At 44.2% G+C, this 26,666-nt stretch overlaps 1 protein-coding gene across 10 annotated transcripts in view; it reads left to right on the forward strand.

Annotated features, from left to right (window-relative positions):
* HUWE1 (HECT, UBA and WWE domain containing E3 ubiquitin protein ligase 1) overlaps positions 1-26,666 on the forward strand; it is a 138,825-nt gene that overhangs the window by 104,601 nt on the left and 7,558 nt on the right. For 6 of the 10 annotated variants that reach the window (XM_031445133.2, XM_064483127.1, XM_064483129.1 and 3 more), the window contains 27 exons: positions 448-662; positions 3,656-3,867; positions 4,352-4,534; positions 7,243-7,415; positions 7,768-7,916; positions 8,665-8,740; positions 9,568-9,666; positions 10,254-10,387; positions 10,575-10,743; positions 12,054-12,282; positions 12,911-13,089; positions 13,365-13,454; positions 13,617-13,771; positions 14,939-14,984; positions 16,452-16,739; positions 17,700-17,955; positions 18,147-18,277; positions 18,798-19,012; positions 19,089-19,377; positions 19,514-19,616; positions 20,442-20,988; positions 21,680-22,283; positions 23,055-23,176; positions 23,292-23,448; positions 24,256-24,388; positions 24,653-24,855; positions 25,439-25,566. In XM_031445133.2, coding sequence (XP_031300993.1) covers positions 448-662; positions 3,656-3,867; positions 4,352-4,534; positions 7,243-7,415; positions 7,768-7,916; positions 8,665-8,740; positions 9,568-9,666; positions 10,254-10,387; positions 10,575-10,743; positions 12,054-12,282; positions 12,911-13,089; positions 13,365-13,454; positions 13,617-13,771; positions 14,939-14,984; positions 16,452-16,739; positions 17,700-17,955; positions 18,147-18,277; positions 18,798-19,012; positions 19,089-19,377; positions 19,514-19,616; positions 20,442-20,988; positions 21,680-22,283; positions 23,055-23,176; positions 23,292-23,448; positions 24,256-24,388; positions 24,653-24,855; positions 25,439-25,566 — 5,285 coding nt within the window. The remainder of the gene's footprint in view (positions 1-447; positions 663-3,655; positions 3,868-4,351; positions 4,535-7,242; positions 7,416-7,767; positions 7,917-8,664; positions 8,741-9,567; positions 9,667-10,253; positions 10,388-10,574; positions 10,744-12,053; positions 12,283-12,910; positions 13,090-13,364; positions 13,455-13,616; positions 13,772-14,938; positions 14,985-16,451; positions 16,740-17,699; positions 17,956-18,146; positions 18,278-18,797; positions 19,013-19,088; positions 19,378-19,513; positions 19,617-20,441; positions 20,989-21,679; positions 22,284-23,054; positions 23,177-23,291; positions 23,449-24,255; positions 24,389-24,652; positions 24,856-25,438; positions 25,567-26,666) is intronic. The other 4 variants (XM_064483131.1, XM_031445139.2, XM_064483130.1 and 1 more) reach the window with 3 other exon arrangements.

The following is a 26,666-nucleotide window of genomic DNA, read 5'->3' on the forward strand; positions in this document are numbered from 1 at the left end:
AAGATATAATGGACACATGATTTAATTGTATCTCAGTATGCCTGGATGAGACAGGAAAGCATTTATAGAAGAGATCAGCATTTGAGCTGAGCTAGATTAAGTAAATATGTGCCTCAAAGACATGTGGGAAGAAGAGGTAAAAGAGTATAATAGAAGGCATGTTTTTGGAGAACTATTAGTACAGTATTTCTGGAAAATATAATGTATAATAGGAGGGAAATAGTGGAATATGTGGGAACAGTTGGGTAAAGCCCCCTCTGTCGTACTATATCCATGTCTGAGACCTGAGTCATCTTAGCTGTCTCCTTCCACTGCAGTAGGAGGCGGGCATTCAATTTGTACTAGTAGCCTTAAAGTAGAGAAGAAATGGTGTTATTTCCTCCTAAGGTTTGATTTCACCAGTATTCTGGTATGTAATTAAACCAATGTTTGGCTCTTTCTCAACAGCTTCAACTCCAGAGGAGTCTCGGGATGGGAAGAAAGATAAAGAAGGGGACCGGGCCTCTGAGGAAGGCAAGCAGAAAGGCAAGGGCAGCAAACCTTTAATGCCCACCTCCACTATTCTTCGTCTTCTGGCAGAGTTGGTGAGATCCTATGTTGGTATTGCTACACTGATTGCCAACTACAGCTATACTGTGGGCCAGTCTGAGCTGATAAAAGAGGTAATATTCTAATTTCTGCTTAAGATTTTATGCTGTCATCATTTGGATACCTGCTATGTGTTGGATGCTTTACTGGGAACCTGTGCATACTAGCCCGATGATGAGAGAGGCAGAGGCCTCTTAAGACACATTAAAGAGCTAGGCCTTTTCTTCCATGATGTGGAGCCATCAGGCTCATTTGCAGGAAGTGAGTTGGTGCAATTTGTTAATTTGTTTTGTAGAAAATCACTTGGTCTGCCTTATAGAGACTACAGAAGGCAAGATTGGAGTCGAAGAGACCAATTAGGACTCTGATGTAGTAATCTAGGTAATACAGAATTTTGGTGAAGTTGGGAAAATGAGTGAGTTGAAGAGATGTTTTAAAAGTAGAGATGGACAAGATTTGGATTTAGAGGATGAAGGTGAAATCAGGGACTTGGAGATATTTCTTGTTTTATTTTTTAATTCCTTTTGTTAGAAGAGGAAATGATTCCAAGAGAAAATGTGGAATTTGAGAGGATCTGTGTGTCCTAAGTAGAGGTACTTAGGGAACAGGAGAATAAACCAAATAAACCAAATTGGTATTTATCTTCCAGATGTACTCACACCTGTGCAAAGAGATCAGCTGTGGTAGCAATATTGGTAACAAACAGAATATAAGAAAAGCGTAAAAATGTTCATCAGTAGAGCTCTGGGAAAGAATGAAGTCATATTTCTTATGTTCTAATGCAGAATTATCTTCAGATTCGATTTTTCAAGTGAGAGGACACTGTAAGAAACCATATCATGTTCACATATATGTAAAAGGAGTGCCCAAGGAGGTTTTTTCATAAAGTGGACCTTGTTTTGGAGGTCACATAGTAATTTTATGACTAGTAAGCAGTAAAGGATGTGAGAATGGAATATGAACAATGTTGCCGGCAAAGAATCTATGAAAGCAACTGTCATTTTGTAAGCTATTTTTATCTTAATCCAAGTTTTTAAAATACATTAAAAATACACAATTTCTAAGTGATTTGTCAGTTAATTTTTCTCGGATGACCACCACCAAATAAAACATTACACGCTACAAAAGCTACCCTTCTCGTCCCTTTGTGCATTTCTCCCCTCCCCTTTAAAGTTCCATAAGGTCACCATTATCTTGAGTTCATAAATCGGTCTTGCACTTTATATAAGTGGAATCTTACAGTTTTCACTGCTTTATGTCTGGCTTCTTTTGCTTAACATGTTTGCATGATTCATCTTCATATGTAATTGTTTATTTTCATTGCTGTGTAGAATTCCATTGTGTGAATGTAACACGATCTTCTTAACATTCTAATGCTGATAGACAATTGGGTAGTTTTCCTTTTGAAAGTATTAAAAGTAGTAGTAGCTACAATCATTCTTAACACATGTCTTGGTGACCACATATAAGCATTTCTGTTGAGTGGTATATGCCTAGGAGTAAAATTGCTGGTCTGTTCAGCTTTAGCAAATGTTGTCAGAAATTTTCCAGAGAAGTTGCATCAATTTATATAATCACTAGCACAGCATATGGGAGTTCAGATTATTTCACTTCCTTGCCAATGCTTGGTAATTTTCCTGGTTTTTTTTTTCCATTTTAGCCATTTTAGTGGGTTTGTATTGCATTATATGATTACAATTTCCCTGTCTTTATTAGCCATTTGGATATTTTCTTTTGTGAAGTATCCAAGTCTTTTATTCTTGTTTTTTTACTGAGTTATTTATATATTCTGGATATAAGTCCTTTATGGATTTATGTATATTAAATATACATTAGACATTTATTTCAAAGCTTACACTCATTTATGCCAGTTGAAGTTAAAATTTATATTAGCATTACTTATGGAGTAAGATATTTAATTGCAGATTTCTTAAGTGTCTGCTTTAATATGTAGCAGGTGACCTACTTACTGGCACTGAATACTTACAGGTGCTTTAAAGGTACTATTGGTAATCCTCATCTCAGTACTGCAAGGTTGTTGGTATTGCTCCCCTTAACAAAGAAAAGAGAGGGCTCAGTAACTTGCCCAAGGCCACACCACAGAGTAGCAGGACTCTGGTTTCGAATCCAAATCCCTTCCACTCAGTCACACTGCTTTCCCAAATTGCAAAGGTTTTTTTCCAGTTTTTGCTGAAACATCACATAACATTATTTACACTTTTATTTCAGAAAACTATTTAACTTTGTATTTTATTCACTACTGGGAAATTTTTATTTCTAATAGTTCTGTCTTAACTAGATCACATTATTTCCCAGAGCCTGGAATTCATCAGTGCACTTTTTAAATTAAGGTAAAATTTACATAAATTAAGCACTTTCAGGTATACAGTTGGGTGTCATTTAGTACATTCAGTGTTGTGCAGCCATCATCATCTCTATCTAGTTCCAAAATCGCCAGTGTATTTTGATCCAAAATCTGCTTGAATGACAACAGAACTAAGTTTCTTTCTAAGATGAAGAATTATCAGGGCAGAAATCATAGTTAAAGAAAAAGGAAAGTCTGACTTAATTTCCTTCCCTGTTATTGGGCCCTTTTTGCTATTTTAAGTAACCCTGCATTAAGAATTTCTGCATATCCATATCTTTGACTATGCTCTGTGTTTCTCATTCAACACCTGCCAGTTTCTAGTCCAGGGTCCTGGACACATTGTAGGTGTCAATAAACATTACAGTTCAATTAGATATTAGAGTGGTTATAGCACTCAGGAATCAAGATTTGAATCATCACCATTTACCTAAGTTCTTTATGCAAGCAAGCCATGTTTCTTTGGGCTTCAAATTAAGGAAGATGTGAAAACTTGTAAGAAATGAATGGGATTTGGAGGCATAAACTCTAGATTTGCTACTCACTTAACTTTTAGGCCTTTATTTTCTCATCTACAAAGTAGGCCTAATAATCATTAACTGGGTAACTTTAAGGATCAATTCTGTGTATGTGGACCTTGATGAACAAACGGTATGGCATAATTGTGCTTGTGAGCAAATGTCATGATTAATGATTTTTCAGGACTGCAGTGTGCTAGCTTTTGTTCTGGACCACCTCCTCCCACATACCCAGAATGCAGAAGACAAGGACACACCTGCCCTAGCCCGCCTATTCCTCGCAAGCCTGGCTGCCGCGGGGAGTGGCACAGATGCTCAAGTGGCCCTTGTGAATGAAGTAAAAGCAGCCCTTGGCCGGGCACTGGCTATGGCTGAGAGTACAGAGAAACATGCCAGGTAAAATCCATACCTGACTTAGTGCTGATAACCAGTAGCATCCCCTTACTCCATTCTTGGCCTGTGGGATTTCTTGCACTTGAACAAGAGTTCTGTCGTACTGGCACTGAACATTCTCTGGTTCTCTCAGATAGTTCTAGTGGTACAAAATACCCAAAGCACTGATTACACTTGGAGGAGGTGGGTAAGCACCTTAGAGAAAACAAAGGGATTTTTTCATTGTATTTGTAGGGCCTTTAAGCAAGAAGTTGAAGATGTTATTCAACTTCACATTTTTAAATTATGTTTAAAGACAATGAAGAATGCCTCCAACTCAGGGAGTGAGTTCTTAACCTGTTTAGATAAAACATAAAGGGCACAGGAGGGTTATCTGGGTTATCTGCAGTGAGGGAGGGTTATCTGGGTTATCTGCAATGAGCTGGTGATGACATGACCTAAAAATGGGCTATATTCACATGATAGAGATATCCAACTTCTCTCCCAGGCTTCAGGCAGTGATGTGTATCATCAGTACTATCATGGAGTCCTGCCCCTCCACCTCCAGCTTCTACAGCAGTGCCACAGCCAAGACCCAACACAATGGCATGAACAACATCATTCGACTCTTCCTGAAGAAGGGACTGGTTAATGACCTGGCCAGAGTTCCTCACAGCCTGGATCTGTCCAGGTAAAATGATTCCCAAGCTCCAGCCCCAGGCCTTTGCCCTCTCTTTAATCATGCTGCAGACTTCTCCATTTGCCTAGTATTTTGTGTATCTTTACCAGGTGAGTAGTGCAATAGGTAAAGTTTGGGGGTAGGTGGGAACCTGAGTTCTTAGTATTGTGACTTTCAAGCAAGGCACTTTACTTTCTTTAGGCCTTAGTTTTCTCATTTGCTGCAAATTCAAGAGTTGGACAGTATTGGTAATTTTTTTCCAAGTTCCCCCCTGCCTTTAATTTAAAATAACCTTTTATTGTAAGATTATGTGTGTATCAGTAAGAAATATAGATGAGCAAACATAGACATCATAGTCCTATATCACCCAGATACCACTGTTACATTACTGTATATCTTTCAGTCGTTTTCTTTACATATATAATGTATATTTTACTAAAATAACATAGTATGTGCTGTTGTATAATCTGGGTTGGGTTGGGGCTTGGGGGGGAGTTGTGTGTGTATTTTGTTTTGGGGTGGGTTTGTTTTTGGTTTGGAGGGGTCTTTTAGGGGGGTTTTTTGTGTTACAGTTACTAGTCTCTACCTTTCTGTGTAAGTAAATTTTCATCCTATCTAATGCCCACATTCAAAAATTTTGTCCAAACCAGAATCCAGTTAAGGACCTTGCATTATATCTGAGCATGTCCTCTGACTCTCTAAGACAGATCCTTAATTTTTTTAATCTTTATTTGCTGTTGTTCATGACACTAAATTGTTGAAGTGACCAGACCTACTCTCCTGCAGAATGTTTCTCCTTCTAGATTTGGTCTGCTTGGTTCCATGCAGTATAGTTTAACTTGTTCCTTTACTTCCTCTTTGCCATAAATTTATAGTTAGAGGTAGAGGCTTAATGGAGCAATTTTAACATTGGCTAGGGTATATCACAGATGATATACATCCCATATTGTATCATGGGAAAATGCATCTTTGAAGTACCATTAATCATGATAAGATTGACCACTGGGCAAAGTGATAATTGTTGTACTGTTATATTTTCCCCTTTCTTACTAGAAAATAAACTGTGTTATTACTTTGGCACAGTGTAAATATCTATTTCCCTGTCAACCATAAACCTATTTAATGGTCTTAACACCAGTTAATAATCCTTGCCTGCATCTTTTAATTTCTTAGAGGGCTATCAGTGATAACTTTCTAATTTCTGTCATTCCTTCTACATTATTAGCTGCCATTTTTCTGTGATATAGTGCCAGTTCAAGAGGGAAAGTCTGGTTACCCTGAAATATAGTTCCTACTTAAAAAAGGCAGGATAAAAATTTAATATTTTCCCCTGAAGTCACCAGTTTTCAGAGTAAAGTCAAAGATAGGTTAAACACCTCAAATGTGAACTCTTATTTTATAAGTAGTCTTATGGATTCATGAATTTTCATTGATTTTTAAAATCTGATTGAACTGTTTGGATCATTACAGTCATCCTTCTTTTCATGCTCATCCTTCATGCTCTTTTTCATTATACCTTTGGCCTTGTGGGGGCCTCCTCAAGCTGACTTCTTTGTCCTTTTGATACAGCCTCATTAATTTTTTTAAACATTTAAAAATTTTGAGATCACTATACTATAATGAGCACTGTTTCACCTAGATTAGCCAGTGGTTAGCATTCTGTCCTATTTGCTTTAGTCCCCCTTCCCCTCCCCTTTTTGGGAGCTAAGGATTGTTTGAAATTTGTTGTAAACGGCGTGGTGCTTAATTAACTTCTGAATACTTCAGCATGTGTCTCCTAAGAACAAACATTCTCTTACATGGCTAGAATACCATCTTTACCTCTAAGAAATGTACCATTAATATAATAGTACTCACTCTATACTTCATAGTCATCATAATCTATCCCCAATTATTCTAAGAATATCTTTATAGCCTGGGGGAGAATATGTTGATCCAGAATCTAATGAGCACCACTTACTGCATTTGATTGTCACATGTCTCTTATTTTTTATAATGTTTGACTGTTTTGAAGAATCCAGGTCAAATGTCTTACAGAATAATGCATAATCTGAATTTGTCTAATTGCTTCCTTATGGTTAGGTTCAGGATAAACTTCTTTGGCAGGAATACTATATTATAGTTGATGTCTGCCTTTCTCAGTGCATTACATCAAGAGGCACATAATGACAGTTTGTCCCATTATTGGTGGTGCTAAGTTTGATCACATAGTTAATGGTCAAATTTTATCTTTGTATTTAGTAAGTTATCTATGAGGTGTGATGCTTTTAGTTCATATAAAGATCATGTGAATATCCTATGTCCTGAAAGTTTTAAACTCAGTAGTTTCAACATTCAGTGGTGATCTTTGCCTAGATCACTTACGCTGCTGGTTACAAAGTGATAATTTTCTGATCCTCTCATTCCTGGTTATTAGCTGGCATTCTTATATAATGAAGACCTCTTTCTGCCTGCTTTTGTATCCCTGTGGCTGCAGATTTTATTTAATGTGTTACCATTATTATTCTTTCTGTTTGTCAAATTTGACCTGTGGTAATGACTCTGTTAATTTTTTAAAGCCTTCTTGCTTTTGAAAGCCTTCTGGTGAAACAAGATATCCCAGGTTCAGCTAGTATCTTCCATGCTCCATTCCTGGGATCAGTTGTTACTCTGATGAGCCTTGGTTCCTTTTAGCATGGATTTCTTTGCTCAGTCCATCTCTGTATCTTCCTTTATCTCAGTCCCAATATGGCCAACACAGTCAATGCTGCTCTGAAGCCTTTGGAAACACTTTCCCGGATTGTGAACCAGCCCAGTAGCCTTTTTGGCAGCAAGAGTGCTTCTAGCAAGAGCAAATCTGAGCAGGATGCCCAAGGAGCTACTCAGGACTCTAATAGCAACCAGCAGGACCCAGGTAGGGAATCAGAGTCAGTGGACTGGAGAGCTGGCTGGGTGGGCATAGTTATTTTATGGGCATGGCATCACAGCTGTTCTGGCTTGGTATTGTTTCCCTGGGAACTTGCTGGCCTTCCACAGATATGTCATAGTGGCGTGGGAATCTGCCCCACAAAGAATTCCTTAAAATTGCAGCCTTATTTGGCTATCCTCACACGTAGCCTTGTCTTTTCCTTTGTCACCCATTCATTTATTCTCTGAGAACTTGTAAATTTGCCCAGGGAAGGGACCTTATTGTCTTTATGCTTGCCTCGTTGTACCCCTCACATAGGCACCCTTTGATTATTTTGCTGGTTGGTTGATTGTTTCAGGCGAGCCTGGGGAAGCAGAAGTGCAGGAGGAGGATCATGATGTCACTCAGACAGAGGTGGCAGATGGGGATATCATGGATGGGGAGGCTGAAACCGACTCAGTGGTGATTGCTGGGCAGCCTGAGGTGCTCAGTTCACAAGAGATGCAGGTAGGGAGGCAGATCACCCAGCATTATCCCTATTGCGGCACTGAACCAAACCCCCTATTGGTGTGGGTGGGTGAGTACTTTAGATCCTTGCCTAAATGCTGTCTATTTTGCAGAGGAACACAGATGATATGCTTAATAGATGCTCAGTCAATGTGTTTGAATTGTATTAAATGAGGGGTTGGGTGCAGGGCCAGGATGCCATGTACTATGAAATGGAATAGATCGCAACAAGAAAACTTAGGAATGGGTGAAATGTTGATGTAGAAAGCTGGCCTGAGCCCTTTGGGCCTGGGGTCTTTGATTTACTTGGCTCTGGTCATTAATGGAAGCTCGGTAACATCACTGTTGTACCTATAGCACCTGCTCTCATTGGGGCATTCAAAAGGCAGTCTTCTAAAGACCCTAAAGAAAGCATTGTAATTTCTGGAGCTGGTAGCAGTGGTAAGAAATGAGGCCTACAGTCCTGAGCTAGTACTAAGGAGATCTGCATGTATTCCTGAACAGTATAAAGACTTAATATGGTCTCAGACAACTGGGATGGACCCATTTGAAGGACAGTCTGAGTGTGGATTGGCAGCACGTGGTAGTTTCTGTGCTCTTCGCACCAAGTGTGTGGTATTTATGTAATATCTTCTGTCAAATATTATCCTAGAAATATGTGCTCCCTTGCTGGCTTTTTTTTAGGGTTTCAGTGCTAGCACAATGATAGACTTGTGTGCATCCATATATATGTTCTGTTTCTCTCCAGGTTGAGAATGAGCTGGAGGACCTGATAGATGAGTTGCTTGAGAGGGATGGCGGATCTGGGAACAGTACAATTATAGGTGAGAGCCCCAGAACTGAGTACAGCCTCTTCCTTTGCCTCAGTCTCTCTTGGGAGGACCCTTTTTCTCATCATCTGCTTGCTCAGCTCTGCCTAAGGGCTCATAGCCAGCCTAGATCGCTGCTTGTCTTGATGTTGACAGTCTTACAAATGAGAAATTCACAAGCCATCTACAGACCTGTGGCTGGTCTGAAGCGTTGCCTGTGTGGGGGAGGTGGAGAGGGTGGCCATCAGTATAGATAATACATCAGGCACATCAAGAGTGTTTATTCATGGAGGCCGAGGAGGCTATAGAGGCTGTAGGGTGAGAAAGTGCTTTCCTTTCAGTTCTTCAGTGAAATCCAGGGGCTTTCTGCCTCTTGAGTCTCAGTGGTATAAAAAGAGTGATCATTCCCTAAGGATAGCCTTTTTTACAATTCAGGGAAAATGCAAAGGTACCCTACTGTCACCTGGCTCCAAGGGTATATGTTACTTGTTTTTATTTTACTGATGAAGGAAATCAAAGGATAAATGAAAATAGACATGTGTTCTTAAATTTGACAAGGCTTTTTCACACCCATTATCCTCTGTGGTTTCACAATTAGTGGGATTGGCAGGGCAGATATGATCATCCCATTTTACAGATGAGGAAACTGAGACTCTGACAGGTAAACTGACTGGCCAAGCTCACTTAGCTAGTCGACAGCAGAGAATCCAGGTCTTCTCCCTCATCCAAAAAAAAAAAAAAAAGTGGATATCTGCTGGGTGTACATAGCTACTTTAGGCGCACCCAATCTAGAAGGGGAAGTCCTCTGTTGTTCAGTGAAGGCTCTGCTCTGTAACCTTCAGTGAGCAGAAGTGGAGAGGATGAATCACAAGAGGACGTGCTGATGGATGAAGCTCCTTCCAACCTCAGCCAAGCTTCCACCTTGCAGGCCAACCGAGAAGGTGAGAGTGCCGAGGCCAGAAAGGCCTCCCTTCTTGCCCTGCACGTCTGACAGACACTACACTAGGGTTTTCCTGGAGGCAGCTGCCCACATGTGCAGAATAAGGAAGCATCTGTCTGCATGCGCTGACATACACCATCCACTTTATCCTCAGCCAGTTTTTCAAATAACATGTTACTACTGCTTGCCCAAAAGTTTGTCACTTCTTACTTGGTTCGCTTTCTTCTCACCCACCTGCTATCATCGCTCCAGATTCCCTCTTAACAACAGGATGCAGTCAATAGCAGAGTAGGGATGGAAAGGCAAGGGGGCACCAGCAGACTTGGCCAAGTCCTAGACCATGGCTCCTCAAGCACCACCCTATAGCCAGCCTCCACATTCAGCCACCCTGCTCAGCGTGTTGATGCATTGGTTGGCACTGTCAGGAAATCGGGGCTGGCTCACTAAGTCTGTACATCACCCAAGATCTGGTTCTTCCTCTCTTAGAGTCAAATACCCCATCGCCTTCCCACTCAATCTGCTGGCCTGCACAGTAGCCTGCTTTCTAGCTACTCAGTATAGTCCTCCAATGTGCTCCCTTTGTTTTAGATTCCATGAATATCCTGGACCCTGAGGATGAGGAGGAGCACACTCAGGAAGAGGACAGCAGTGGCAGTAACGAGGATGAGGATGATAGTCAGGATGAAGAGGAGGAGGAGGAGGAAGATGAGGAAGATGATCAGGTGAGGGGGGACTGTGTTTGGGTTGGTTCAGACAACCTCTTCCATGGGAACACAGAGCTGGAGAAAACCAACAGTCTGGGTTGCCAGGCTCAGCGCCTCCCTCCCTCATGTCCAAATATGGCCATGACACCAGACTTCAGAAAATCCTTACCTCCAGCAATTCTCCATCTCCTATTTTCCCCTTAAGGAGGATGATGAAGGTGAAGAGGGAGATGAAGACGATGACGACGATGGCTCTGAAATGGAATTGGATGAGGATTATCCTGATATGAACGCTTCTCCCTTGGTCCGATTTGAGCGCTTTGACCGGGAGGATGATCTCATCATTGAGTTTGACAACATGTTCTCCAGTGCTAGTAAGATACAGGGGCTCAGCTGGGTTTTCTCTCTTGATTCTTATACCCTGAACCAGAGTAGCTATCAGTCTGATACAGAAAGCACTTCTTTTCCTATGCTGACTTCATAGGGCAAGGGATATCTGAATCCATCTCTCTCAATAAGTGTATACCTAGAAGAAGGGATTGTGAGAGGCTGCTTTTGTTCTCTCCACCTTAGTAAACAGGCAGCCATTTTAGAGCCTGGCCAACTTGAATTTAAAAAAAAAAATGAGACCAAGGCTGACTGCATCAGGTACCCATGTGCACACTACAGTGATAGGGCAACCACTAATCCTTATGTCTTGCACACTACAGTGGTAGGGCAACCACTAATCCTTATGTCTGTAACACTGGATCTTTAGAGTTTGGATGGACACCTTTGAGCTTGGCATTGGGGAATAGATTTGAACACATTCACCCTGTTCATCAAGGATGCATCTTTTCAGAGGAGAGAGTGAATCTCTTCCCTCCTCCATCAACATCAAAGTTCCCTTTTAGCATCAGGTTCTTAAAATCAAGCTGTCTTGAGAAGGCAGGTCTTAACCCCAAATCACAAGCATGGTATAGCAGAAAACACTAAACTTTTCTGGTCTGTTCTCTTGGCCAAGTAGTGTCTTACCTCTTTGAGCCTCAGTTTGTCACCTGTAAATGAAAAATGTGAAAAGGAAAAAAATGGAGTGGGTTGTTTAATTACATAAGACACTTCCTATTCTGTGATTTTTCTTTACATTTGTGTATTTCTATCAATCTTCCTTATTGAGTTGAGTGTCCACAGTAGTGTCCTAGGTACTAGAAATACAGCAGTAAAAAAGAAAACAGTCCTTTTCCCTCATAGGAGCTTATGATCTATTAGAAATTATGAGTAACCAAGCATTACATTGTAGTATGGTAAGAAAGCACAAAGTAAAGGATTACTAAGCCAATCTGTAGAGTCAGAAGAAATGATATCTAGGCAAAGAACAAAAGAGCAGGTGAAAAAGAGGGAGGAGAGTCTTCAAGGTGGAGAGAGCAGCATGTTTCTGAGGGGCCTAGAAGCATCACTGTGGCTTAGTTTAGAAAATGGATTGGGAGAAGGTATTATTTAGGAGGCTGTTGCAGTATCTAGATAGAGATGGTGTCATAAGCCATGGTAGTACCAGTGATCATAGATGAGGTGTGGGAATGAGGGAGAAAGGACAAAGCTCAGGTTTCCGTGTGAGGAAGTAAGGCCCAGGAGACATGGTTCTGCTTGAACAACCATGGAAGAAATTTCTTTTTGGCATTGACCCCTTTGCATATTGTCCTTGCAGCAGACATCCCCCCATCCCCAGGAAATATCCCTACCACTCACCCACTGATGGTACGCCATGCAGACCACAGTTCCCTGACACTGGGCAGTGGCTCCTCTACAACTCGTCTCACCCAGGGCATCGGGCGCAGTCAGCGGACCCTAAGGCAGCTGACGGCCAATACAGGCCACACCATTCACGTTCACTACCCTGGGAATCGCCAGCCCAATCCTCCTCTTATACTTCAGAGGTGAGTCATAAGAAAGATTGTTTGGCTCAGTGGGCTTCAGCATTGTCTTGACCTGGAGGGATAATGTTCTTGTCACACCCACACAGATAATGTATTTGTCCTGTTTCTTTGTGGATTATATGTGCAGCCCTTGAGGGAATACCAAATTGTGTAACATGTTCTTTTGCTCAAGTGTCCTGTGTATACATTCAGCAGTCATGAAGCATCTCACATTCCAAGCACTTAGCACTTAAGATACAGACCCGACAGGATTCCCTACGTTCGGGCTTAGGATTTCTCCCACTAGGGATAAACAATTTTAGAAGTGAACGAAAGGGATATAGGTGTCATAATGGTCCATGTACAGACTATAGTGAGTGTACAAAAGAGATATTATACCCTAACACAGTGCTTGGCATTATCTGTGCCACTCTGTTCCAGAAACTATGGAGAAATACGCAGCCTCAGCCCAAAAAAGTTCCCAAACTGGTGGTGTAGTTAGAAAAGTAACTAAGACTTACATGCAGTATAATCGGGTTCCATAATAGTGTTGTGCATTTCCTAGAGGATACAAAAAGGATCTCACAATACCAGGTTGCAGGGCCTTATGGATGTACAGTGACCATGGCACCCCACCATCACCCTACAGGTTGCTTGGTCCCTCTGCTGCTGCTGACATCCTTCAGCTGAGCAGCAGCCTTCCCCTACAAAGCCGGGGCCGGGCCCGACTCCTAGTGGGCAATGATGACGTCCACATCATCGCCCGATCTGATGATGAACTGCTGGATGACTTCTTCCATGATCAGAGCACAGCTACCAGCCAAGCAGGCAAGTTAATGTGAAAGAGAGGGTAACGTTTGTCCTCTTTTTCCTTGCTGAGGGAAAGCAGAACTGTATCTGCCCTGCCTGGAGAAACCCCATTTTATAGGATCCAGAACCACTGGATGATTTAGCCAAGGGCAATAAAAACTATTACATCTAGATACCTGTGACATGCCAAACTTTGTGGTAGTTATTGGGTCCTATTAGAGAAATACTGCAATTTTTGGATCAGTTGGTGTATGACAGAGCCAAGGGTCTCACTCTCCTTTGTTTCTCTACAGGGACCCTGTCCAGCATCCCCACAGCCCTGACCCGCTGGACAGAGGAATGCAAAGTTCTTGATGCTGAGAGCATGCATGACTGTGTTTCAGGTGTGTGGCAGCTTGGTTATCAGGGCAGTAGTGAGTCTTCCAGGGCTGAGACAAGTGCATGGAAAGTTGTTTCCCTGGTTTCTCCGTGGCTACAAGCTCTGCCTCTTGGCTTTCTCCCCCACCTCCCCTGAGCAGCCTCTGATCTTTGCTTCTTTGGTCCAGTTGTTAAAGTGCCCATTGTCAATCACCTGGAATTCCTGAGGGATGAGGAGCTGGAAGAAAGGCGGGAGAAGCGCAGGAAACAACTGGCTGAGGAAGAAACAAAGATAACTGACAAAGGCAAAGAAGATAAGGAGAACAGGGATCAGAGTGCACAGGTGATTCCCAAGAGTTGGGAGGATTCATCTTTGGCCGTGTCTGCCTTAACTTTCCCATGGTTTCGGCATACACATGGCACCAAGAAAGAACCACTGTAGAGTCTAAGGTATTCATGTTGAACCTGAGAAACGATCCATTTTAAATTCACTGTACACTCACATGGTTCTTAGGGGGAAGAATTCAAACCCAGAGCAAAAATTATCTTCAGTGTTTCACTGGGGAAAACTGGAGCCAAAACCAGAGTGGCTCCTGACTTGCCAGTTGCACTGTATAGTCTACTTTCAGAGACTACAACTAGACAGGAAGAATAGCTTTGACCAGGCCCATGCTTTTGGTGGGTTTAATTCCGTTTCTCTCTGGATTGGTTCACCAAGTGTCAGGGAAACCTTACCAATATGATCCCATTCCATCATTTGAATAAGTTCAGCTTGGGCTTCAGGTCAGAGAAAATGTTGCTGAACCCCATCACCACATGTCATTTTCTAGGGTTCAATTTGTGAAAAGTCTAACATGATTTTAGTTTTTCTGAAACTTCTGGAACTTTGCACAGTATAGTTTTAAAATACATGAAGTAAATGCTGATAGAAGTACAAAGAAATTTAAAAGACTTGATGAAAGACTTTATTATACCCCATTCAGCAGTCGGGGTATCAGATAGATTTTAAAGGATATTGAAATGTTCAGTTATGATAACAAACTTGATCTGACAAATACCTTTGTATATAACTTTTACCTAACTAATAGTAATAGTTGTTTCAGGTACATGAAAAGGGATACAAAATAAGCAAGCCTGGCATGTGATCTAAAAAACAGGAGTGTACAAAATGAGCCCAAGGAAGGGAAATACATAGAGATGAAACTTGAAAATCTTACTGTCTCAACGATTGTGTTCAGGTCATGTCCTATGCCCAGCCCAGCTCTAACATGGTTTTTATTAATCCTTTCTTCTCATTGTTTATTCAGCCCCCTGAGAGAATTCCCTTTGTCCCCAAGCCACCCTTGAACATGAGTATGTATTAGAGAAATTAGGGATATATTTGCACACTGAAGTGCTGGCTTCCCATCCAGGTCATTTGTGGCATATGTGGGAGATGGTGACTATTACAATTGACTTCTATCCCATGTGCTTGCAAAGTCCCACATTGGTCTGTCCCTTCTCTTTGCAGTGTACTGCATCTAAGACAAATGACTCCACTGAACAGAACCTCTCAGGTAACTCCCCCTCCCTTTTCCCCTTCTTGCTAATTGGTTGGTTCTTTCTCCTGACCTTTCCAAGTAGCTGGTCCAAGTGGGCTGAAGATGAACGCTGGTGCTCTGTGGGATGAGGTAGTAGATTGTATAGTTTTAGGGTCATACCCCATCTTGGAGATAACTATACAGTCTACTGTCTTTCCCACGGTGGTACACTTCCCATCCGACATGCTGTTTAGGTTCTCATTCTGATCATGCTGTGCTGCATTCTGGCATGTGTAGTGAGGCCATGTGTCCTGTCCCCTTTGGTGACCACCATGGTGTGGTGCTTCGTGAGAATACCTGATGACAGTGGTCCCTAAATGCTAGTCCTCAGTGGAAGTTGATAGAATAAGGGAGATTTAATGAGTTTTTCAGAAAGCTAAATTTACTCAATTTAAAGGACTGTTGTAAATTATAGCGATTATGTACTTCCTAGTTTTTTGGATCCAAATGATATTAATAGGATTTTTTTTTCTTATTTGGCTAAATTAAATATTGGTGACCTTATGTTAGTCTCTTTTTATTTTTTCCTTTTTATATAAATTTCATGTGGAATTTAAAAGTCTAGGAATGTTGTCTTGAGCAATCTGTTTTGGGTGAAGGTAGCTCTGTGGGTTAAATGGTATTATTACTGTATGCTTTCTAATCCTCCTTCTAATCTTAATGTCAATAGCCATTTTGTGATTCTGTTAACTGGTTCATGTGGTATATGTCTCCGCCACCCCTATTTCCTCAGAACTTTCTTCTGCTTCCTTATACCTTCTGTCTCCTTTGGCACTTGAGTTGGGAAATGATTGTACCAAAGCCTACAAAATATTTTTTAAAGCAGTGAAAGAGGGTAGGTGTCCTATATCCTGATGCCCTTAATCTAGGATCTGTCATGTAAAATGGCCTTTTGCCTACTGCCCTTGTTAGAGGATTCTGCTCGTGCCGGGGTGAGGTAGTAAGTTGTATTGTTGTGGGGTAGGGATTTTAGGCCCCAATTAGAAGATAACTATACAACTTACTACTTTCCCTGGTGTGTAGCATATTCACATTTAGTCTTGACACTGTTGCCTCTCAGAGTTGCAGGTGTTCCTTGGATAATCAGGACTACAAGAAAAGGGAGGTGGAAGGGGACAGGTGATATTTGTGAGGCAAATACTACAAAGTGACTTGAATTCTCCCCCTTCCACCTGGGGCACAGGAAAGTTTTAATTCTTAGGATCTACAAAGAGTCAGATCTTTAGTTCTTGGGATGGACTAAGATAGCACTATACCTTAGCCTTCATCCTGAGTATATCAGACCAGCCACGAGCTGTTCCTAGGAGCAATTGGTGGTTGGAGGGGAGGAATCCTGCATCACTGACTAAGTGGGATACTTGTCACACCACATGTGCCGATTGGCTCCCCGGGTCCTTGGCTGATTGCCCTTTAACAACTCCATTGTCGTTCTTTCCGAGGAAGATGGGACACCTATGCCTGACAGCTACCCAACAACCCCATCTTCAGCTGATGCAGCTACATCTGAACCCAAGGAGACCCTTGTCACTCTGCAGCCCTCACAACAGCAGCCAACACTCCCACCCCCACCAGCCTTGGGAGAGATTCCTCAAGAGCTACAGTCCCCAACTGGAGAAGGGGGTAGCTCTACACAGTTATTGATGCCTGTAGAACCAGAGGAATTGGGTCCCACAAGGCCAAGTGGAGAAGCAGAAACAACTCAGATGGAGCTATCCCCAGCTCCCACTATAAGTGAGTAGAATTTCAAGGTTTGTGGGTGGAGGTTGAACAGGAGGGAAGAATGGGCATCTTTGTAGTTTCTCTTTATTCTCTTACTGTAGAGAAATACTTAGAAGCTCAGGTCTTCATAGTAGGATCTCAGCTTGCACATTACCTTTTTAGCTAGGGTTGAGGTTTCTTCTTTGTGTTCTCAGCTGAGTGTCTTAATGATACTAGTAATAATGCCAACAGTTTGAGGTAATTACTCTGTTCCTGGCTATCAGGATTATTATTTCACTTCTTTAAAAACAATCTTCCGAAGTAAACTGTGTTCTCTCCATGAATAAACTGAAACTCAGAAGTGAAATTATTAGCTCAAGGTGACTCAGTAAGTGGTTGAGCTATGATTAAAATCCAGATCTGTGTAACTCCAAAGCTTGCTCTCCTTCAACATTTCCAGGAATGGCAAGCATATGGCCACACACATAACAGCTCTCCCATCCTGGCAAACACCATCTTATCTCATGGCACTATTTCCCACTGGTTTGAAATGGGGCCTCAAAATTCTCAGCAGTGTTCCAACAGGGTGAACTGAAACCTGTTTACCATCCCTGCTCTATACCATACTGCCTGTGACATGCTCTGAAGAAACCTTAAGTTGTAGGATTTTTTTTCCCTTCAAGGAACCTTATTTATTTAGATAAACAGAACCAAAGTGTGTATGCAAATGGTGCCTGCAGGAAATCTGAAAGTGACTGGATCCCTTACCTGGGGTGCCTAGGGAAGATATTTCACAGGCATGCCTGGAACACTATAAATGTTCAACAGATACAGAATGGGCTTGAGCTGAGTCCTTTAAGCAATTAGATTAAGGGGAAACATCAGACCAGCATGAAGTGAAGGTGAAGAGGTGAAAAGTCTGATCTGGCTGCTTCTTAATTCAGCCCCCTCTTTGAGGCAGAGATCTAACCTCTCCATGTGACTTCCTCCTAGCCTCTCTTTCCCCAGAGAGAGCTGAAGATTCTGATGCTCTGACAGCTGTCAGCAGTCAACTGGAAGGCTCTCCTATGGACACCAGCAGCCTTGCTTCCTGTACCCTGGAGGAGGCTGTGGGTGACACCTCAGCCGCTGGCAGTTCTGAGCAGCCCACAGCAGGCAGCTCTACTCCTGGGGATGCCCCATCAGTTGTGACAGAAGTACAAAGCAGGGGTGATGGGTCAGGGGAACCTACCCAGCCCCCTGAGGACAGGTAAGCACTGTGTGAGCAAGAGGAGGGCAGGGTGTGTTGTTGGGTATTTCAAGCTACGTTCATACTTGTTAACTAATGCACATGCTCTGTACACTGGGGAAGTCAACTTCTGTGAGAAAAAGGGTATGTAGGAGTATTTTGTAAGTGAGAAAATAGAATACAGAAAACAACCTGAAAATGATTTCCTTCAGCTCTCCCCCTGCATCCTCTGAGAGTTCTTCCACCAGAGATTCCGCTGTGGCCATTTCTGGAGCAGATTCCCGGGGAATCCTAGAAGAGCCACTGCCTTCAACAAGCAGTGAAGAAGAAGATCCTCTTGCAGGTGAGCTCCATGTGTCCTCAGGCCATCCTGGGGTTGTTTAGGCTTCTAGTAGCCCTTAGTATGGAAATGCCCACCAGTCAAACCATTCTGTGCAGACGGAGGGCAGCATATGCACGGGAAGAGGGCCTGAAGTAAGGGGATGCTGACACTTCACAATGGAATGAGCCTTTGGCGTCAAACTGATCTCAGTTTAAATTCCCCTCTCTGCCACCTCCTACTTTCAGGACCTAGAGCCATTACTTAACTTCCCTGATCTTCATTCATATTGAGAGGGTGATAATAGCTACACAGTGGGGTCTTGATAAAGATTAAGGGACAGTACGCACACAGAACCTGGCTCATAACAAGAGCTGTTTTGAATCTAGGGAAAGTGGGTCGGCCTTCTCTGTGTGTCTTTGGCATGCAGTGAGGACAAACAAAGCTGGTTTCCCTCAAGCAAGTCCATTGCTTTCATCCATCCAAATACATCTTATGCATCAGTAGAAGTGAGAGTTCTTTCACATCTTGCATCTTCCCTCAGGTATCAGTCTCCCTGAAGGTGTGGACCCCTCTTTTCTGGCTGCTTTGCCTGATGACATCCGCCGAGAAGTCCTACAGAACCAACTGGGCATCCGTCCACCAACACGGACTGCCCCCTCGACAAATAGCTCAGCTCCTGCAGTGGTGGGGAATCCTGGTGTGACCGAAGTGAGCCCTGAGTTCCTGGCTGCCCTACCTCCAGCCATCCAGGAGGAAGTATGTGAGCAGGGGGCTGGTGGAGCTAGGCTGCGTGGCCATGGGTATGCCCCCATTGACTCCCCCTGCTCCATAGGTGCTGGCACAGCAGAGAGCTGAGCAGCAGCGACGGGAACTGGCACAGAATGCCAGCTCTGACACCCCCATGGACCCTGTGACCTTCATCCAGACTTTGCCCTCCGACCTGCGCCGTAGTGTCCTAGAGGACATGGAGGATAGCGTGTTGGCTGTGATGCCACCTGACATTGCAGCCGAGGCTCAAGCCCTGAGGCGAGAGCAGGAAGCCCGGCAGAGACAGCTGATGCACGAACGGCTCTTTGGGCACAGCAGCACCTCTGCACTCTCTGCCATTCTCCGAAGCCCGGGTACAGAGGGAGGCAAGTGGGAGGGCTCTGGAATGTCTAGCTTTAGCCACATGAGGCTCTCATTCCCCTTTGTATTACCTGGACCCAGCTCAGCACACAACCCCTCCGTAATTTCAGTTTCCTCCTTCTTTTTCAGCTTTCACCAGTCGCCTGAGTGGCAACCGTGGGGTCCAATACACTCGCCTTGCTGTGCAGAGAGGCGGCACCTTCCAGATGGGGGGTAGCAGCAGCCATAACAGGTAACTTTGCCTGTCTTTACTTCACCTTGCCACACCACCTGTCAGGTCTACTACTAGTCTAACTCTGTATGTGGAGAGGCTGGATGATCTCTCTAGGACGTTTACTTGAATGAGTTGGGAAGCCAGATCCTTGGACTCTGCCTTCAGAAAGCCACATTTTTGGGCTAGTGTAGCTACTGTAGACCATACTCACAAAGTAAGGCAGGCTGGCAGCAGGTGCTAGGTGTGATTAAAAGGAAAGCCACCGGCCTCCCATGTAAACAGGAAAACAATGATCCACATCCCTTGAGATTATAGCATCTAGGCTGTGAGAGTAGAAAAGAGTTCATTATTGTTCAGGCCAAAGCAGAATGGACCCAACATGCCAAAATGTGAAGGAAGTGATTAGTCCCTATACAGCAGGCAACCTCCTGGTAGTCTAGAGAAAGCAGAAATAAGCACTGTCTCCTAAGATTTTAGGGGCAGTCCAGTTTTACTAGTTGATGATACTGACTGGGCTGGAATCTGTGCTTGCTTCTCAGTTGTTGTGTGATGTAAGGCAAGTCACTTAACCTATCTGAGCTTCTTACTCATCATCTCAAAAGTGGGTGGTTCTCTAGTCTTTACAGTAGCTTCATGAGGAACCTGTCAAAGATGTTATAGAGTGCCTGGTACCTACTAGGCACTCAAGAGGGCAGCTCTTGTTACTATTAAGAGTCCTTTAACTGGATACCCTCCCTTCTCAAGCCTCCTGGGAGGTTATGTATGTCACCCCCCTCCCTTAGGTCTATGCCTAATCCCAGAGCTCTAGCCAAAGTGTTACACAGAAACCATGCTCTGTTCCAGGCCTTCTGGAAGTAATGTGGACACTCTACTACGCCTCCGAGGACGGCTTCTCCTAGATCATGAAGCCCTGTCTTGTCTCCTGGTCCTACTTTTCGTGGATGAGCCGAAGCTCAATACTAGCCGTCTACACCGAGTACTGAGAAATCTCTGCTACCATGCCCAGACCCGCCACTGGGTCATCCGCAGCCTACTCTCCATCTTGCAGCGCAGCAGCGAGAGTGAGCTATGCATTGAAACACCCAAGCTCTCCTCAAGTGAGGAAAAGGGCAAAAAATCAAGCAAGAGCTGTGGATCAAGCAGCCATGAGAACCGGCCCCTGGACCTGCTACACAAGGTGGAGTCTAAGAGCTCCAACCAGCTCTCCTGGCTCTCAGTATCCATGGATGCAGCCCTAGGCTGCAGGACTAATATATTCCAGATTCAGCGTTCAGGGGGGCGCAAACATACTGAGAAGCATGCAAGCAGTGGCTCCACTGTCCACATCCACCCCCAGGCTGCTCCTGTTGTCTGCAGACACGTTCTGGACACACTCATTCAGTTGGCCAAGGTGAGGAGCTTGAGGACCCCAACTCCTGGGGATGGAAGAGGAGCATCAGCCACAGCCTAGGTGAAATCTGAACTCTGAGGGAGTTAGCAGGTCTTCACCGTTAGTGCTGAAGGCTGTACTGCTTCTGGGTAATTGTCCGGTTAAGTAACGTTGTAGATTTTTTATCCTCACTCTTTACAGTTTTTATGCATTACCTCATTTAATCATCAAAGCAACCCTCAGTGGTCTGTATGGTTCCCATTTTATGAATGAAGAAACTGAGACCCAGAAATTTTTAGTGGCTTTGTCATTTGGCTAGTAAGTGATGGAGCTGGCTAGACCTAGAACTTAGTTCAGTCTTCTTTTTAATAAGCTTTGCTGCCACTTGTTGAGGGCCTGCCTTATATCAGGGCACCATGCAAAATACATTTCCTCTAATCTCAACAATTTTGCAAGACAGTATAGATCAAGGTAGACTAATGTAGAGATCAGTGCTCAGAAGTTTGCTATCGCTTGTCCCCTACAAAGCTTTTGTTCATTTCTCTAGGCTGGTTCATCATCAGTTGGATAAAACCCCTACATTACATCTCTCCAATGTTATCAAAGATGTCGAAAGGAGTGGGGAATTAGGAGCCACTTGTTTTTTCTTGTCAGGAAGATGTATTCTCTATGTAGACCTCCTAGACCAAGTCTATCCTTCTTTTCCCGGCAGGTGTTTCCCAGCCACTTCACACAGCAGCGGACCAAAGAAACAAACTGTGAGAGTGATCGGGAGAGGGGCAGTAAGCAGTCCTGCAGCCCATGCTCTTCACAGTCCTCAAGCAGTGGCATTTGCACAGACTTCTGGGACTTATTGGTAAAACTGGACAACATGAATGTCAGCCGGAAAGGCAAGAACTCCGTGAAGTCAGTGCCAGTGAGCGCTGGTGGTGAGGGAGAAACCTCCCCATACAGCCTCGAGGCCTCTCCACTGGGGCAACTCATGAACATGTTGTCACACCCAGTCATACGACGGAGCTCTCTCTTAACTGAGAAACTCCTCAGGCTTCTTTCTCTCATCTCAATTGCTCTCCCAGAGAACAAAGTATCGGAAGCACAGGCTAATTCTGGCAGCAGTGCTTCCTCCACCACTGTTGCCACCTCAACCACATCTACCACCACTACCACTGCCACCTCCAGCACGCCCACTCCCCCTGCTGCAACCACCCCTGTCACTTCTGCTCCAGCTCTGGTTGCTGCCACGGCTATATCCACCATTGCCGTAGCCGCTTCGACCACAGTGACTACCCCCACGACTGCTACCACTACTGTTTCAAGTAAGTGTGAATGTAGGCTGGGAGTTGTGGGGTGCATACACCCACCTCACCCCCCCACCCTCCCCATCCAGGTATTCCTCCCTTAATGATATCTGTCAGCTTGGTTTGTGTTTGTGAGAACCAGATGTATTAATTCCCACCTTCATCGGTCCAAGTTCTCTCTCTCTGTCTTCCCCCACTCCTCTCCTGTTCTTCCTTCCGCCCCCCGCCCTTACACACACACACACTCTCACACTCCTGTGAGGACCAGCAGGCATTCACTGAATGTGGCTTCCCCTAGGCTAAGCACCAAAAGAAGGAGAGAGAGAGAGAGAGAGAGAGAGCCCCTGTCTTCAAAGAACTCCCAACCTTTCTAACCTGGTTCAGGAAGCTAGTTCTCAGAGGTAACAGTTGAAGAGCGGGCAGGATACAATGTGAATCAGGGTAGAGTCAAGTAGCCAGGCCATCCTAGGGAGTGAAGGGAATGAGTCCTGCAGCAGACTAGTAAGAATCATCTGAAGAAACAAATTTTGAAGGAGGCAGCTTTCAGAGGGCACTCTGATGGTAGGGGAACAGTTGAGAGAAATGTCTGGGATACTTGGTCACTTAAGAAGGTACAGTCAGAGTCTTGCATCCCAAGTCATTTGGATTTGTCTATGGTGGGTGGATCTTCATTTTCACTACTTTTGCATTTTGAAGCCCTGTACAGTGCAGCGATTCTTTGGCTCTGCCACTTAAGTCTCTGGCATGCGCACTTCAGAGGCTTACGGTGTTCTGTCTATTTCCTCAAAGCTTCTACTACTACTAAGGCCAGCAAATCTCCAGCAAAGTTGGGTGATATGGGCAGCAGCACTGTGGACTTTAAGATGGTATCCTCTGGCCTCACTGAAAACCAGCTCCAGCTCTCTGTGGAGGTGAGTCCAAGCTCTTCTGACCTCCCAAGGTAGGGGGAGAAGGAAGAGTTGACTGGGGTGGATAATGTTTTAGTTCTCAAGTTGGGGCTTACCCCATCTCCCTTCTTTTCCCCAGGTGTTGACATCCCACTCTTGTTCTGAAGAAGGCCTAGAGGATGCAGCCAACGTGTTACTGCAGCTCTCTCGGGGGGACTCTGGTACCCGGGACACTGTTCTGAAGCTGCTACTGAATGGAGCCCGCCATCTGGGTTATACTCTTTGTAAACAGATAGGTAATAATAGAAGTAAAGCATCCTGTCTTTCTGAAACCTTCCACTTAGGTGTCACCTCTTTGTGGAAGCCTTCCCTGAACCCACATGGGGTCAGGGGCGGGAGGCTGATAAAGTGATAGAATCAAGGAGTGGAGCTGGGTTTCCTTTCAGCATAGACTCTCTTTGCTCTCTCCCACTCTCATCCCAATCGTGGGTCTCTCTAGATCTCAGCTACCTGCTTAGTTATCTCCTTCTCACAAATGTCCCTGGAGCTGAAGTGATATGAAAGTCAATCAGACTGTATAACCCAGGATCTTCTTTGTTACATGAGAATTACAAGATTTTCCCAGAAGAGGCAGGCCTCTGACCTTTCTAGACTGCTACCATTTATTCAGCATCCATGGGCCAGGCAGTGTCCTAGACACTCTGCTAGACAGTTATCTCCTAATTCTCAAAGCAGCCTTACGAGATTAGGCAGTATTAATCCCATTATTGAGATGAGTAAGCAAATTGTGGGAGAGGTTAAGCAGTTTGCCTGAAATTACCACAAAAACCTTAGAAGTTCGAGAGGTATACAGGCCTCAAAGGATATTTTTTCCCCTTAGCACTGAGCTGCATTTTGTATAGATTCAATAAATTCTTGAGGCCAGGTAAAGCAGTGGTCTCTGGGCAGTTGATCCATGAGCATACATAGTAAAATGAACGGAGCAAAATTCTTGCTCACTCCAGCAAAGAAGATGGCCTAGGAAGGTTTCTTGGAAAGGTTTGGCTTTTAATTGCTTCATTAGGGAAGTCTCCAAACACTTGCTGGCTCCTTTCCCTGCTCAGGCACCCTCCTGGCTGAGCTACGGGAATACAACCTGGAACAGCAGCGGCGAGCCCAGTGTGAGACCCTCTCTCCTGACGGCCTACCTGAGGAGCAGCCACAGACCACCAAGCTGAAAGGCAAAATGCAGAGCAGGTAAGTGGTAACCACTCATTTGGCTATGGGGCTGGAATTCAGGACATTCTGAAAGGTGGCTCTTGCTGGTTTCCTGGTTATTTTTTTCCCCCTCTCTGGGCAGATTTTCTCTCTGTCCTGTATACACTTAACCCTATTTTTTCCTGCTTGTGAGATTTCCTTCGGAGATTCCTTACCCCTCTAGTTGACGCCAGAAAGCCCTGCTTGCTATGGGTGTTTATGCTTTGATGCTCAATATACGTGAGCCACCTCTACACTATCCAGGTTTGACATGGCTGAGAATGTGGTAATCGTGGCATCTCAGAAGCGACCTCTGGGTGGCCGGGAGCTCCAGCTGCCTTCTATGTCCATGTTGACATCCAAGACATCTACCCAGAAGTTCTTCTTGAGGGTACTGCAGGTCATCATCCAGCTCCGGGACGACACACGCCGAGCTAACAAGAAAGCCAAGCAGACAGGCAGGCTAGGTATGGAACTGGGGTGTCCAGTTGAGGGGCAGGGTTGGTGGTAGAAAAACAAGAGACCCTGGAAGGCAGGACTTAATGTCGTGTCTCCTCCCTGTTTGACCTTTTCAAAAGGAAGTGATGATCCTTTCTTGAAATGTTGGTGGCTGCGTTTTGTGTCTCATTCAAGCTATCTACATAAGACATTTCATTAGGGCAAGGGGAGTGGAAATCTGGCAAGGAAATTGGGGGCAGGTCTTTTGCTGCACAAGATTTAACTCACTGAATGTTCCTCCTTTTTGCTTCCTTGATCATCCTGGCTAAAACATTGCAGCCATGTTGCTGCAGCCTGCCAAATCCTACATCTTTCCTCCTGTCCCACAGAACCCTCTCACCTGCCACTGTCTGTCTGCTCAGCTCCATTTCCCCTGTCCTTATCTATAACAATAGCTCTTAGTACCTGCTGATGAGCATTCTGGGGCTGCCTGAGCTAAAGCTCAAAGACCTCAGCAAGATGCCCTGTGGCAGCCCAGAAGACAAGAGAGAAAATATTGAGCGCTCCCTCTTTATACAGTTTACATCTTACCTTCTTTTTTCTTTTCCCCAGGTTCCTCCGGTTTAGGCTCAGCTAGCAGCATCCAGGCAGCTGTTCGGCAGCTGGAGGCTGAGGCTGATGCCATTATACAAATGGTACGTGAGGGTCAAAGGGCGCGGAGACAGCAACAAGCAGCAACGGTTAGCATGATGCCTGTGGCCCCTCATTCATTTGTCTCTCCTCCTTCCCCCACCACATCATCAGTGGGGTTTCATTGCCCTTACCTTGTATGCTTTTGCATCAAGTTTGCTATATGAATGCTTCTGAACAGCAGGGTTATTTTATCTTGGTGCTTTCTTTTTGTTTGTTCATTGGTTTGTTGGTTTGGTTTGATTTAAAGCTTGGCTATCATACCCCACTCCCAGCTATCCAGTCAACAGTGGCGCTTTGCAAACTGCATAATGCTAAGTGTCTGGGTTCTGAGGGGATGTGGGATAAAGATTTTTTCAGTCTCATGGAACAATGCAAGTACATCAGAGACATCTCAGGAATCCTGCCCTTGAAAATCCCCCAAGCTTGGTACACATCCCATTCAGCCTCTTACGGCTGTGGCTGGTCCCTCCACCCTGGCCATTTCCTCTATTCTTCATTCTCCGTTGGTACCCAGGCACTCAGGCACTTTGAGGAGGAAGCCTTTCAGGTTCCTAGGTAGTCCATTCATTGTTGGGATCTCAGCACAGAGTGGTTGCAGGAAAAGCCTGGCATCATGCATGTATGCTGTGGCACTCGGTTCTTTTCCTGTCCTTGCACAACATGCAAGTCATCTACCCCAGATGCAGGAAATAAAAGTATCCCATGGCCTGTTTATCCTTTGTATGTAATACTATTACGCAGTGTGATTTCATTGAGCATGCTGGAAACAGCCTAGAATTTGAGGGCCGTGGCTCCAACAGGGTAGAAAGGAGAACAGAGAAACTATTATTCTGGAGTATTTTTTCTGCCCAGTCTCTTTTCCACACCTGATAGGACAGATGTTGGCTTTTCAAATAATCCCACTCATCAAAGATTGCACTAATTCCCCTGCAAACTTATCTTCTGCCCATCTGAGCTTTATTTACACACACACACCCATCTGAGCTTTACACGCACGCACGCACGCACGTATGCACGCATCCAGGGAGCTCTTTGGAAAAGCTTCTAGCTCAGGGTGGAAGGCAGCAAAGGAAGTAGGAAGGCCATTCTTTTGTCTTGGAGAGCTACATAATGAAACTTCTGTCCATATGAGAATATATGGGAGGCT

This window comes from Camelus dromedarius, chromosome X, assembly GCF_036321535.1.
Source record: "Camelus dromedarius isolate mCamDro1 chromosome X, mCamDro1.pat, whole genome shotgun sequence".
NCBI classification, from domain to species: domain Eukaryota; kingdom Metazoa; phylum Chordata; class Mammalia; order Artiodactyla; family Camelidae; genus Camelus; species Camelus dromedarius.